The following is a 14,701-nucleotide window of genomic DNA, read 5'->3' as shown; positions in this document are numbered from 1 at the left end:
AGTACTATACCTAAATTTTGTTTTATCACTTTTTACTACTTAGGGACACATTTATAGAGAAAAAGTAATAGATTTATACAAATAGAAAATACCCATCACTTGTAATTGCAATTCTCATTTAAATTCATTATCAACGTTACTTTTTGCCACTTACGTACACCCTCATTGAATAGTCCATGAGAAGTAATAGATTCATATGGATAGAAAATATGTGATCGCACAAATTAAGAAGTGATGAAATTGATAATTGAGCGTGTCATCTAGAATTAGTCTAATTCATCAGCTTACCTTGAAACAACGCGGAGCAATCAAAATTCAAAGTCGCTTTGGGGTTGCGGAAAATTCCAAGTAGACACCCGCCGCTTCTCCTCGCAACACACGTCGAAGCCCCATTTTCGTCATTTACTAGACTTTTATTTTGTTTCCAACACCCTTTAATTTCAACTAGTTGGGACTCGTGACTTTGTGAAATGCCGTTGGTAATCAGTAACAACTCACGTACTAAAACTATTGTTCATCAACGTCACAAGAATTGTCACTGTAACTAAATTAAATTTACTTTGTTACTTTTCTCGTGCAACAATCGAAAGAGCCAAGATGACTATCAAACAAATTATATATTTATATATATATATATATTGGAATTTGCATTTCTTTATTGAAAATTTGATCATTAAGAAATCATATAGTTTGTAACTAATACCTAGATCATGCCTTTATATTTGTTATTTTGCTACAGACTTTAGTTAACGTGTAAATACCAATTGTGACAAAGAATATACAATAAAATTATATTGGACTATTCATTAGATTGATATGTATGACAAATGTTTGATATAGATTGTAACTAAAATTGGGAAGGGCCAAAGCGTTATGCTCTAGAGATTCCATTTTTTTATATATATATATATATATTTTAAATAAATAAAACTTTTAATAATTCCAATAACAATCTAAGAATATTGATTAACTTATATGTTACATGAAACAAGAATAAAATAATACAAATATAAATAGTATACATACACGTGGACGGTTGCAATTGGCTGGAACAGTAGCTAGTAATTCTCAAAAGGCAACGTGCATCCCTTCTCTAAAAATGAGTATTATTACTAGTAATCTTCAATTTAATTTGAGTTAGTGTCAATTAATAATAAATAGTAGTAATATTTTTAAAAATATTTTAGTAAAAATTTTTTTAAAAAAAGTCCTCTCATAGATATCTTTTCAATCTCAGGCGTTTTCACGCTTTATTCGTATTTTTATTATTCTTTTCTTTTTAAAATTTTTTTTCCTCATCTTTGACTCTTCGTACTTTTACAGACTCCTCGATTTTCTCTCTCGCTTCTCTCTTTCTCTTTTTCAGAGATTTCTCTTTCTCTTTTTTTCCTCTCTACTGTGTCTCTACTGTCCGGTTCGTCCTGTTCTCCTCTGAGTTGTTGTTTTTTTTTTTTTGCCGGCGGAATTTGAGAAAGCGGTGACAGTGAAAAATTGCTAGAGAGCAGTGGAAGCAAAGAGAGGTGGTGAAGTTGAAGTCTGGAGTAGCGGTGTAGAGCAAGGGGAAGAGGAAATGTCAATGTCAATGGAGGAAGGAAGAGAGTGAAAGGAGAGGAAAGGAAAGGAAAGGAAAGGAAGGGGTTGGATCTGCGTGAGCAGAGGTGGGGGGAGAGTTGATGGTATTATACGGAAGAAAAGGCAGGGGTTCTCTATGATGACCGGAGCTCCATACTGCGATCGGAGAGGGTGGTGGTGGCATTTTCGTAATTCTCTCACATGGAATGGCCGATCTTGTTAACTACGGGAATGCACACCGCGACATCGACCAGGTCCTCTTTCTTTCTCTCTATTTTTTTTATTTTTTATAAATTTTTTATTTATTGTTTTCGTTTCAAAATTTTTTAGCTTTGCTTCAAATTCCCATATTTTTCGGGATGAGATAGAAAGATTAGGTAGAGTTTTTCGGAGGCTTAATGAAAATTTTAAGATTCAAAAAATGTAATAATCTTTGAAAAAAAAAAAAAAAACCCATTGCCTCCTTGCTATATAGTCAAACTGCGCATTTTATTTAATTTTATGATTTAGTGCTAATTGTTGTTTGCAAATAATAACGTTGCGGCATGCATCCGCAGACCAATTTTGTCTTTACAGAATTTTGTACCTTTGCCTATTTAATTTTGTAATATTGGAATTGTGGACACACATAAGTGGGTTTCTTTCTTAAGGAACTAGCAAATATTAGAAAAAATTGTACACCCAGAAAGGACCTCAATTTGCTTAGCGTTTAGGTAAAGCTAGAATTTGGAAACAGTTTATGCCACCACAAAGTATATGCTATTTGATAAATTACTGATAGTCACAAAAGCTTAAGCAGTTAGGAAATGAGGAGTGAGCCCGTAGTCCACCTTAATAAGTGGAGATCAACATGTGGAATTTTTAAATTTTAAATGGGAGGCAACTCGAGACAAAGTTCGAACTCATAACTACCGACTCTAATATCATGATAAAGTACCGAATGTCCCAAAAGTGGTAATTTATCACTATCAAACTCACCTTAGAAATTAATTGGTAGAAACTAAATATGGATGTTTCGTAAGCATGGGTTTATTGCATGGTTGGCGTTTCAAAATAAGGGCGCATTTGGTACACTGAATATAATTATTTTTGGGAATAAAAGGTGATGTAATGGAATAAATATTCCTATTAATATTTATGATTGTGAAATAGGATTAACATGACAAATATGTATTTTTTGGAATCATAATAATTTTATAATTATTATGCACATAGATATAGTTTGTATTTTTAGGAAATATAATAATTTCTAAAGTTATTACATGTTTTAAGTTATAGCTATTCCTAATGAATAACTATTCCATGTACTAAATATCCAACCAAAAGATTGAATAGTCATTCCACATAAACAAGCATTTCATTACAGGCTTTATTACAGTGTACCAAACATGCCCTAAGTTTTCTACAAAGGATAGATAATTTAGCCGGAGTTGTACTGGTCAGTAGAAGATGTATGGAATTAAGTGACCATCTTTATTATCAATGCAGTTTTTCATATTGAATATGGGTAAGATTGCTCACACTTTGTTCTATTGCTGGAAGACTTGCTAGCTGGGATACTGTAATAAAATGGGCAGTGAATCATCTCAATTGTAAAAGTTTCTCTGATACTGTCTTTGAGCTGGCATGGATGGCTTGTATTTATTATTTGTGAATTGAGAGATATTAAAGGTGGCATAAGACTGAATTCAGAGATGATGAAACAATTTTCAAGCTTATCCTAGCATATTTAAGCAGAAAATTGCTTTTTAGTAAAAATGTTAAGGATCTTGTTGTGAACCAAAGATTGTTTTGATCATAGTTTGTGTGCTGCTTGTAATAATTTTACTGCTGATTGTTAGCAGCATATGCTCTTTTACGCTCATAGATAATTCTCGTTCAGAATTTTCTAATTTAAGTAAAAATTTATGTTGTGAAGTTTAGTTGTTACTTGTTACCTGCATTATGTAGAAATGAATAGTGCAGGGGATTATTTTATGAAATGTAGTTGTTCAAGTATATCGTAAAACCAGTACCCTTTTCTATCATTGCCTGCCTTTCTCAATTCTCAGGAAGAGTGAGTTATAAGAGTTGTCTCTAAGGAACCTTCATATGAAGATATCTAGCAACTACTCCATTCCAAATAATGTTCACTGTAAAAGTGGCAGAGTTTGTGTTTGGAATTATACTGTCCCACATTGTGAGAAGACTATTGTTATTTCCCCCCCCTTCAAAGGCTTGAATGATAAATCAAAATATTTACTGTGCTCTTATTATCCCTCTTGATGCATTCAATATAACTTAAGCAAGAAGAGAACTTGCCAAGCTGATGCAAATGTTGTTGATCCCTTGCTGCATAGAAGATAAAAAGGAAAACAGAAAGTTTGATGTTCCTCAGGCTCGTATTTCTAATTTGTGCACTTATATTTATGTTTCTATAAAAACTTAAATTATTGGGGAGTACTTTGATTTATGTTCCCTAAGAAACTTCATAGAATCTGTGGTTACTAATATTATTTAGAAAGACACCATATATTCCTCTGTTCCTAAAATTTTCAGTGTACAAAGTTTGCATGCCAAAGGTTTCTTTTGCACTGTTTTGAGTATGCTTTTACCTCATGCAGGCATTGGTTGCTTTGAAGAAGGGTGCTCAACTGCTTAAATATGGTCGTAAGGGAAAGCCTAAGTTTTGTCCATTTAGATTGTCGAATGTAAGTTCATTTCTCTAGCCTCCGCTTTAAGATTTTGGTGGTTAGAAACTTGTTCTAACTTAGAAAGTGCTCAGATGTTGACCAAAAAAACAAATAAATTGATGTAACATCAAGTCAATTTATATCATTATTTGTCCAAAATAAGTCAAGTAAATTTATATAATTTTGTTAATAAAGATAATGTTTTTGGAGTTTGAAGTGCATCAACTAATTACTTTCTTGGAGATAAACTCTTACTGGTAGATGAATCTCTTGAATTCTTTGTTATTATCTTCACTTTGGAAATATTAACAATAGAGCTGTAACTGTGATATGTATCATATGATATTTTATATGGACAAGTATCTAAGCTATGTTTTAGCTAAATAACAAAAAGTTGTTACCTGCACCCTCATTGTCCGTCTCATATTTAACAATACAGCTTGAAGTGATATGTATCGCAGGATATTTTATACAGACAAATATCTAAGTTATGTTTTAGCTATACAATAAAAAGTTGTTGCCTGCTCCCTCATTGTCCTTCTCATAAGCTCTCCCTCTAAATGGATGACAGTGAACAAGTAACACTGTGTGCTCCATATCCTCATATAGGGTGTCACTAGAAGACCGTCAAAATTGATGAATTTTTAGCTTTAATTTGATCACATCTAAATGCGTGCAAGGGTCAAAATTGATGGTATTATGTCGCTATTACTCAGTCAACAAAAGAGGCTGTACAATTTTGACTGGCATGATGAGCTTTTTCTGTGAAATTTGGTCAAAAAAATCTTTATATGAAATGGTATGAACTGTGCATCTATTATTGTAAAAAATTGAAGTATAATTGGAGAGTTCACTAGAGCTCATTGTAAGAAGAGCTTGTCATAGCCTTTGAAATTGAGTGTGTCACATCTCAGATCGAGTGCTCCAGTTCTTGGTTGACTAGGGTAGTAGTGAATATGATTAGTTACTAGTTTCTTAGAAATAGCAGTGGGTCTTTTTTTGATAATTAGAAATAGTAGTGGTTTTGTTTTTAGAGAATGACCTTTTTCTTCCAAGACAAGACAATGTTAGTGAGGATTAGTTAACAATACCTTCAGCTGTAATTTATTGTAAAATACATTAAATTAAAAGCATGGAAACTGGTTGAACTCTTGAACCTCCGTGTGAACTCAACTTCAAATTTTACAAGTAGATAAATCATTTGAAATACAATCAGAGGTAGACAAGTATAATTTGACTCAATAACAAGAACGTTGATTCAAAGTTTTCCATAGCAGATAGTATGGCTTACTATATGTGTGTCCAATAATCTATTGCTTCCTATCCCTCTGTAACTTGATGTTATGGTCATGGTAGTCAGAAGTGAAAGGAAACCTTAAGGCGCCAAGGCCTTGTATTGCCCAAGGCGTGAGGTGACAAAAAGGCGCTAGCCCAAGTAAAGTGAGGCTCCAAATTTTAAATATATTTATTATACATTTACAACTTAAATCATATGTATCTAGTGTATTGAAATATTATCATAAAGTGTTTTTAAATGTGTTGCATGAAAAATTAGGTCTATCAAATGATTTCAAAATAGGATTAAGATGGTTTAGGCTCTATTAGTTATTCTAACAATAGGTTTTACAACAGGCTATTACTAGAAATTAATTAATCTAACAATAAGTTTTACAACAAACTCTTGTAATTAATTTATCTAACAAGAGGTTTTATAACATACTTCTTTAAATTAATAATCTAATGATAGGTTTTACAACAACCTTCTACTAATTAAAAAAAAAAAAAAAACCTGAGGCTCTCACCTTAGCACCTTTTTAATGAAAAAAGGCGATTACCTTCCTTGCCTAGGCTCTAAAGGCGAGCACCTCACTAAAGGCGCCTCGCCTTGCCTGGGCCCTGGGCTAGTGCTTGGCTCGCCTTTGGTTACACTGGTTATGTTCATATAAGGTTCTTGGAGATTTGAATTCCTCATAGTTATGATAATTCAACAGCTGGTTTAACGGAACTATCACATAATTCTTTTGTTAACAAAGGTGAAGTTAGTAATTCTGCACTTAAAAAGAAGAAGTAATTCTGTACTTAAATCATGCTGTTTCAGTTGCCACTAGGGACTACTTTCTTTTATCATTCAGTGCCTTGTTTGTGACAGCTTGCAGATCATCACTTGTAGAGTCTTATCTAAATTGGTTGTGTTTGGCCACAAAGTTATATTAGCTATGTGTGCGGGCAGTTGGAAAATATGAAAAAATTTCTGGTTTCCCAGCCATAAATTGGATGAAAAATTCAGAGGGTACCATGGGCAGTTCCCAATTGTCCATGCCATATTTCAGCTTTATACAAATATTTCTGAGCGTGTTGTTTACTGCAATTTTAGGTTTGTTGGGGCAAAATATGGTCAAACTCATAGGTCCTAAAAAGACGTGTCTTTATTCTTACTTTATTATCAGATGCAGGTTGGATTAACAAAAAATATACCTCTTTATTATATGAGATAATAGATGATGCCCGGAGTTTTAAGTGTCGTTAATACTTGTGGCTCAAGTACTGGAGATGTATATTACTCTGTGTTGAACATTCTGATGAATGTATATCTCATCATGTAGTCTATGTATTTGAATTAATTGCTCCTTTGTTGGCTTTCCAAATCTCATGATCTGTGATCTTATTGTGCTCATGTGAAACACACAGCTTTCGACTTGTTTAAATTCCTTTTATTTTCTACTTACTGTTATATCTAAAAATGTCAGGATGAATCATCTTTAATTTGGATTTCAAGTAGTGGAGAAAGAAGTTTGAAGTTAGCTTGTGTCTCAAGAATCATTCCTGGACAAAGAACAGTGAGATATCTGTGTTTCCATTTCATATCACTCTTATGCTTAATTATGCTATTTACCATATGCTACATGATTAACTTCTATGTTTGCTTAGAAAAAAAAAACTTCTAAGTTTTTAGTATTTAATTCTTCTAAATAAAAATCTTCTAATTTGTTTTCCTAATTCACTTCCAGGCTGTTTTTCAACGGTATCTGCGTCCTGAAAAGGACTATTTATCTTTTTCTCTTATATATAACAACGGGAAGCGGTCCCTTGATCTGGTCAGTGATGAAATTTCGAAGTTCACTCCAAAATTACATTGTAATTCTGTAAATCTTCTATTTTACTTTAAGTTCAATTAATGTACGTTGCATTTTCCAGATTTGCAAAGATAAAGTTGAGGCAGACGTGTGGATTGCTGGCCTCAAAACATTAATATCCTCTGGTCAAGGTGGGCGCTCCAAAATTGATGGACGGACTGATGGAGGCCTCTACCTTGATGTAAGTCTTCCTAGTTGGAAACTCCTTTTGTTTAAGTTTTTCATTTGCTTTGTCCATCCTTTTGCAGTATGATCCCATAAACATAAAGAGTATGCCATTGCATTGGGGCAATGCTAAAATGTGAGAGCATTATTCCTGTGAATTAATCTTTAGATTAAACAACTTCTTGCTCTGCCCTTTTTAATTAAGAGTTTCCCCTCCTTCTCTGTAAGGGCAAAGTCTGTTGTTTTTATAGTTAGCGGTATGTAGTTTTGAAGGATAATAATCTAGGAGTTTTTGTCTTGGGACCTATAAAACATATTTCAAGCTTTTGTTTTTCATGATAAGCTTTTACTTATCCCAAAAGCCAAAAGCTTAAGCTATTAGGAAAGAATGATTTTAATTATTCAACCATTATTCTAATACTCCTTCTCATGTGTTGCTACTATTCATGGGTCCAATTGCATTTTTTGGTACTATTAATGGGTCCTACTGTACTATTTCAACTACCTTTTAGCTTTATCTACAGTAGTTTTCAGTTTCAGATACTGTTCCCAAATGGACACTAAGTATTAGAATATTTGAGGAATAAACTTTCATTTATTTACATGTCATTAGAAAATGGGAAAATAATTTTTTTTAAGATTAATATAATTTAGAATATGAACATATTGTAATATTATTTGCGTAAATTGGAATATTTAATTAATTTTCTAATTTAAAAACATAATTATTCTTCTTATTTTTTATTTATTTATAGACCCTAATACTCTCCCACACGAGGTCTCTGCTTTTATATATATATATTGATATTGACTGATTTGCCTTGGTTCTTAACTTTTAAAAGGCTTAGGTAGTGTGTTTTCTTGTATCACAAACACAAATGTATTGAAAGTTGTACACATTTATTATTATTATTATTTGGATGAATTATTGATATGATTAAGTTGCTTAATGTAATATATGATTTTTTCTGTTATATGGTCAGCTACATATCATGTCTTTTGCTGAATTGTTTTCAGGACAGTGGAGACTTGACATCAAATAGTGCAAGCGACAGTTCACTTAGTGCTTCTCGAGATATTAGCTCACCTGAGATTTCTGCCACTTTGAACACTAACACCTCTCCTAAGAGCTTTCTGCCTGACAATTCTGTGCGTTCTGAAAGATCACATGCATCAGACGAGATAAATATGCAAGTAAAAGGATCTGGTTCGGATGCTTTTCGAGTTAGTGTTTCTAGTGCCCCCAGCACTTCTAGTCATGGCTCTGCACCGGATGATTATGATGCTTTAGGTGACGTGTATATATGGGGTGAAGTTATTTGTGATAATGTTGTCAAGGTTGGGGCTGACAGAAATGCTAGTTATTTGACTCCAAGGGCAGATGTGCTTCTCCCCAGGCCACTAGAGTCCAATGTAGTTTTGGATGTACATTATATAGCCTGTGGGGTCAGGCATGTGGCCCTGGTCACAAGACAAGGTGAACTTTTTACATGGGGTGAAGAGTCTGGAGGACGGCTTGGCCATGGTGTTGGAAAGGATGTTAGTCAACCTCGTCTAGTTGAATCTTTGACAGCTACCACTGTTGATTTTGTGGCCTGTGGGGAGTTCCATACTTGTGCAGTTACAATGTATGGGGAACTTTATACATGGGGAGATGGTACACATAATGCTGGGCTTCTTGGACATGGCACTGATATCAGTCATTGGATACCCAAGAGAATCTCTGGTCCTCTTGAGGGACTTCAAGTTGCTTCAGTTACTTGTGGTCCGTGGCATACTGCCTTGGTAACATCAACAGGACAGCTCTTTACATTTGGTGATGGAACATTTGGTGTCTTGGGCCATGGAGATAGGGAAAGCATTTCTTACCCAAGAGAAGTAGAATCTCTATCAGGTTTGAGGACAATTGCTGTTGCATGTGGGGTGTGGCATACTGCTGCAGTGGTGGAGGTTATTGTGACACAATCTAGCGCAAGTATTTCATCTGGTAAATTGTTTACTTGGGGTGATGGAGATAAAAATCGTCTTGGTCATGGTGACAAGGAAGCTCGGCTAAAACCTACATGTGTGCCAGCACTCATTGATTACAATTTTCATAAAATTGCTTGTGGGCACAGTTTAACCATTGGCTTGACCACATCAGGACAAGTTTTTACAATGGGCAGTACTGTTTATGGTCAGCTTGGGAATCCCCATTCTGATGGAAAGCTACCTTGCTTGGTGGAGGACAAGCTTGTTGGTGAATCTGTTGAAGAAATTGCCTGTGGTGCATATCATGTGGCAGTATTAACTTCTAAGAATGAAGTTTATACATGGGGGAAGGGTGCTAATGGGAGGTTGGGCCATGGAGATGTTGAAGATCGAAAAACACCGACTCTGGTTGAGGCTTTGAAGGACAGACATGTAAAATATATTGCTTGTGGTTCAAACTACACAGCAGCTATATGTCTTCATAAATGGGTTTCTGGTGCTGAGCAGTCACAGTGCTCTTCTTGTAGACAGGCTTTTGGGTTTACTAGAAAGAGGCACAACTGCTATAATTGTGGCCTTGTGCACTGCCATTCTTGCAGTTCTAGAAAAGCATTAAGAGCAGCACTGTCTCCTAATCCCAACAAGCCATATCGTGTTTGTGATGCTTGTTATGCAAAGTTGAACAAGGTGTCAGAAGCTAGAGATAATAACCGGAAGAATGCTGTACCTCGCTTGTCGGGTGAAAACAGGGATAGGTTAGATAAAGCTGATATAAGATTGTCCAAGTCGGTGCCTTCTAATATGGATTTAATAAAGCAGTTAGATAGCAAAGCAGCCAAGCAAGGAAAGAAGGCTGATACATTCTCCCTAGTTCGCTCCTCTCAAGCACCTTCTTTGCTGCAGCTGAGAGATGTTGTTTTGTCTAGTGCTGTTGACCTGCGGCGAGCAGTTCCCAGACCAGCTCTCACGCCATCTGGAGTGAGTTCTAGGTCTGTGTCTCCTTTCTCAAGGAGACCTAGCCCCCCTCGTTCTGCTACTCCTATTCCTACAACATCGGGACTTTCCTTCTCCAAAAGTATCACTGATAGTTTGAAGAAAACAAATGAACTATTGAATCAAGAAGTGCTAAAGTTGCGTGCGCAGGTAATTTTAGGTTCCACTGGTTTCTCTGTCATTTTATATATCTTTTGAGTACAGGGTGTGGGGGTTCTGTTGTTGAATCTGTATAATATTAATCTGAATAGCCTATGTTGATGACTATGAATCTGGTTAGGTGGAGAGCCTAAGGCAGAGATGTGAATTTCAAGAACTAGAGCTTCAGAAGTCAGCAAAAAAAGTTCAAGAAACTATGGCACTAGCTGCAGAGGAATCTGCTAAATCCAAGGCTGCGAAAGAAGTTATAAAGGCACTTACTTCACAGGTTATTTTCTGGTTTATATACTTGTTTGTTTATCTTCACTATAAGCTGTATTTTTGGTAGAGCGTTATGCACTCTTAGAGAATTCTCCTGTAACATAGTAATATTGAACTGAATTTTCTGGTTGCATTTGGATACTTGAATTTGGATTTGGATTCGGATTTGGATTTGGATTTTAAATCAATGGATTTGATTTAGAATTCCATGGGGTTAGATGTTATTTCAAATCCAAGGATTTCAAGGTTCCAAAATCCTTGGTAGATTTTGGCCAAATCCAAATCCAAATCCAAATCCTTGACCTTTTTAAACTATCCAAACAAAGTAGTTGGATTTTAATCACCCAAATCCAAATCCATGTGCCAAAATCCTGCCGTCCAAATGCCCCATCAGAAAAAGCAGTTCTTACATGACCAACCCTTCAGTTTAGTTTGAATTACTCTTCATGAAATTGAAAAGGAATTTGGATGAAATGGTTTAAAACAGCATTTTGCTCTTCCGCTATGGATTTTAAAATGAGTTAACAAGGTTTCTTTGCAAGCCTAAACATTTATGTTCCTGTTCATCTCAGCTTTTCTTCCCCATCTCCAAGTCCTTTCAGTGGGTTTCTTTTTAGTAAGTAAATGGAAAAACTACTACTTATTTCTATTGACCATCCTTCCACTGTTTTCCAGATTAAAGATCTGGCTGAGAGGTTACCTCCTGGTGTTTATGACCCTGAGAGCATGAGGCCTGCTTACTTACCAAATGGTCTAGAGCCAAATGGAATGCACTATCCTGAAACACATGGAGAGCGCCATTTGAGATCTGATTCAAGCAGCAGTTCTTTGTTGGTTTCCACAGGAATTGACTCTGATTTAATAAACGGAACTCAAGGACCAACTCCTTCGCCTAGAGATCTGCCTGGAACTGATGAAACTAACATATACCACCAAAACCGGGTGCTTATGTCCGCCAATGGGACTGATGAAAATCCCAATGTCAGGCTGCCAAATGGTGGAGGGGTTCAGCAAAGTGGCAGCAGTGTGTCAGAGGCAGTTGATGGCAAGGATTCTGGGTCTTTCCAAGATGGTGAGAATGGTATGAGATCTAAAAATTCTGCGCTGCCTGTTAACAGCAATCAAGTTGAGGCAGAATGGATAGAACAGTACGAGCCTGGTGTATATATAACTCTTGTGGCCCTGCGAGATGGAACTAGAGATCTCAAACGAGTTCGCTTCAGGTATTTGGGCTTTATTATTAGGATTAATGTGGTCAAGTATTAGAAGAATAAGTTAATATCAGACTTAGTGTCACTAGCAAAAAGTCTCGATATTATTCACCTTAGGTGGTCGAGAATGAGTTTATCGTGGCGACTCTTCTGCATTAAAATCTCCCAACCCCAAATATGGTGCATATAATGGTTATGAGATCTACCTTTTCCCTTCGTTTGAGATGTTGAGTAAAATTTTCCATTTTGGTAATTTTATCACTGCAATCTGATAAAGTAAATGCATCTGCAGCCGAAGAAGATTTGGAGAGCACCAAGCTGAGACTTGGTGGTCGGAGAACCGTGAAAAGGTGTATGAGAAGTACAACGTTCGTGGGTCAGACAAGTCGTCAGTTTCTGGCTATGCTGGACGCAGATCAGAGGGAGCTCTGTCACCATCTTCCCAAACTTAGCAAATGGGAGGGAGGGATGGAGGGAGGGAATGCCATTCACACTTTTTGCATCGGTAATTATGATGATTTTGAAGCGAACACATTTTCTTTTTGGTACTTCTTTCCTTCCTTCTCCCCCCTTCCTCTATTTTTTTTAAAATTATTTTTTCTTTTTTAGAATCATTTTGTTCCGTCCAATTAATTTCTGGGTATCTGCCTTTACATATCTCTTGTATTGTAGTGTATATAGAATCATCAATTGTCAGATAATCTTGGCAAAAGAAAGTTTTTGTTCTATGCTTTGTTTCCCCCACCCACCTTTTTTTTTTTTCCCCCTCATATCTTCTCGCCTCAGCTGTTCGGTTTTGGTGGAGCCCATTTGTGCTCTATTCTTAAAATTGACAGAGGATCACTGGTGATGGTTATGCACAATGATATAATTAGCATTAGCACACCTGTCTGAGCCTGGTGTGCTAATGCTAATTATTTCATTGTGCATGTCGGTTCCTGCATTTGATATCTCTTTAAAAGGAATATACCCAATACATAAGGCTTTTGGGGTTTCCTATAGATAATTTAATAATTTTTATTATGCAAATACGGAAAAAAAACCCTTTTGTGGACCCTTATTTTGTTCTCTCTCTCTCTCTCTCTCTCTCTCTCTCTCTCATGAATGGAATATTATTTAGTGTCATGTCATTTGGATTAAAAAGGCAATATAAACTTTTCAAATGCATTTAAGCATAAGTTGAGGAAATACTAAAGATATTAAAATGGTGAATGATGGATACCAAATACCAATTGAATATATTAGTGCCCTGTCAAACACAATGTGGGATCAGAAATTACATATATCAGAAATATAATATATATTTTCCACCAGCAAATGATGGGGCTTATCGAATGAAAGGCGAGTTTTGAAATATTAGAAGTGCATGCTAAAAATAATCTAGCCTGGTGGTCTTTAACTCTCAATTTTGACTTTTGTCATCCACGTGTATAGGTGAATGTCGGTTAATCAAGGGAATATGGTTTTTTCTTTCAAACTGATAAAACTATTTACATGTACTTTTTAGTCACATAACTTATTTAATGAGTCATGTAATTTGATTAAATAATATATTTAGATGATTTTAAGAATTTTCTTATATTTCCACAATATAATGCAGGTAAAAATAGGAAAAAATAAAATAAAATTAGCACTCACACTTGTTTCTTGAGCCCCTACTTTGTTGAAAATTATCTTATGTGCCTGCTCTAAGTCGGTGAGTTGCACAGATGTGAATCCATATACTTGTATGAAGATACTTTCTCTTACCTTACCCTATAATTATTGATAAAACAATCCAACCATTCATCTTTTTTTTCCCCCTTATATTTTACTAGAATGTGAAATGACTCATGACATCATGGTGCGAATGGATCAATGATATCCTAAACATAATTAGATATTACTTAGCATTTGCTAATCTTGGCATTAAATTGCGTCATAGGAATGTCTTGTAATTTATTCAAGATGCAGGTATGCTTCCCTTTGGGGAAAAAAAAATAAATCAAGAGGATGTTGTAGTTGTTAATATTAGATTGGATGGTGACTGGATAGGCCAATTAGCCAATTTCGGTTTTGAATTCTCGCTTCAAATAGGGAATAGGGATCACTATTCTTTCGTTTGCCTTTTTCACCATAGGTGTACGTAACAAAACTACAAATATAGTCTAATCAGAATATAGTGCGAATATGTCAATCTCAATTCTGAGTAACGTAAATAGTTGCTGCAAGCTTTAAGAGGTAACACTTTGACTACTCATAAGAGGGTAATCTTCTATGTTACAATTTGTAGAGAGACAAAAATTATTCTTCTTAGGTTTTGTTTGAATATCGCTTATTATGCTGAAAACTGAAAACTATAAAAAAATAATAAAAAAGTTACTGTTCACAAAATTTTTACTTTTCACATGCCTAAATGCACTGTTCATGGATAATGAACAGTGCAAGAGATGCTTAGCTGAAAAAAAAAAGCCAAATGTGGCCGCAAATGCACTACCCAAACAAACACTTAAAGCTCTGTTTATATTACGCGTTTTACATCACTTCTGGTCTGCCTTTTTTTTTTTTTTTCCTTGAAGCGCAT

At 35.2% G+C, this 14,701-nt stretch overlaps 1 protein-coding gene across 1 annotated transcript; it reads left to right on the top strand.

The window, feature by feature from the left end:
* The first annotated feature begins 1,330 nt into the window (after positions 1-1,330).
* Positions 1,331-12,864, top strand: LOC142613382 (PH, RCC1 and FYVE domains-containing protein 1-like). The gene is made up of 9 exons (XM_075785718.1): positions 1,331-1,826; positions 4,176-4,262; positions 6,992-7,081; positions 7,253-7,339; positions 7,440-7,559; positions 8,561-10,657; positions 10,788-10,934; positions 11,603-12,150; positions 12,431-12,864. Exons 1-9 carry the CDS (start codon positions 1,779-1,781, stop codon positions 12,588-12,590), a joined length of 3,384 nt encoding a protein of 1,127 aa, XP_075641833.1. The 5' UTR covers positions 1,331-1,778; the 3' UTR covers positions 12,591-12,864.
* The last annotated feature ends 1,837 nt before the right edge of the window (positions 12,865-14,701 follow it).

The sequence above is a fragment of the Castanea sativa genome, chromosome 1 (assembly GCF_040712315.1).
Source record: "Castanea sativa cultivar Marrone di Chiusa Pesio chromosome 1, ASM4071231v1".
In the NCBI taxonomy this organism is placed as follows: Eukaryota; Viridiplantae; Streptophyta; class Magnoliopsida; order Fagales; family Fagaceae; genus Castanea; species Castanea sativa.
The sequence above is the reverse complement of the archived record's forward strand: the minus strand, read 5'-3'. Positions and strand labels throughout refer to the sequence as shown.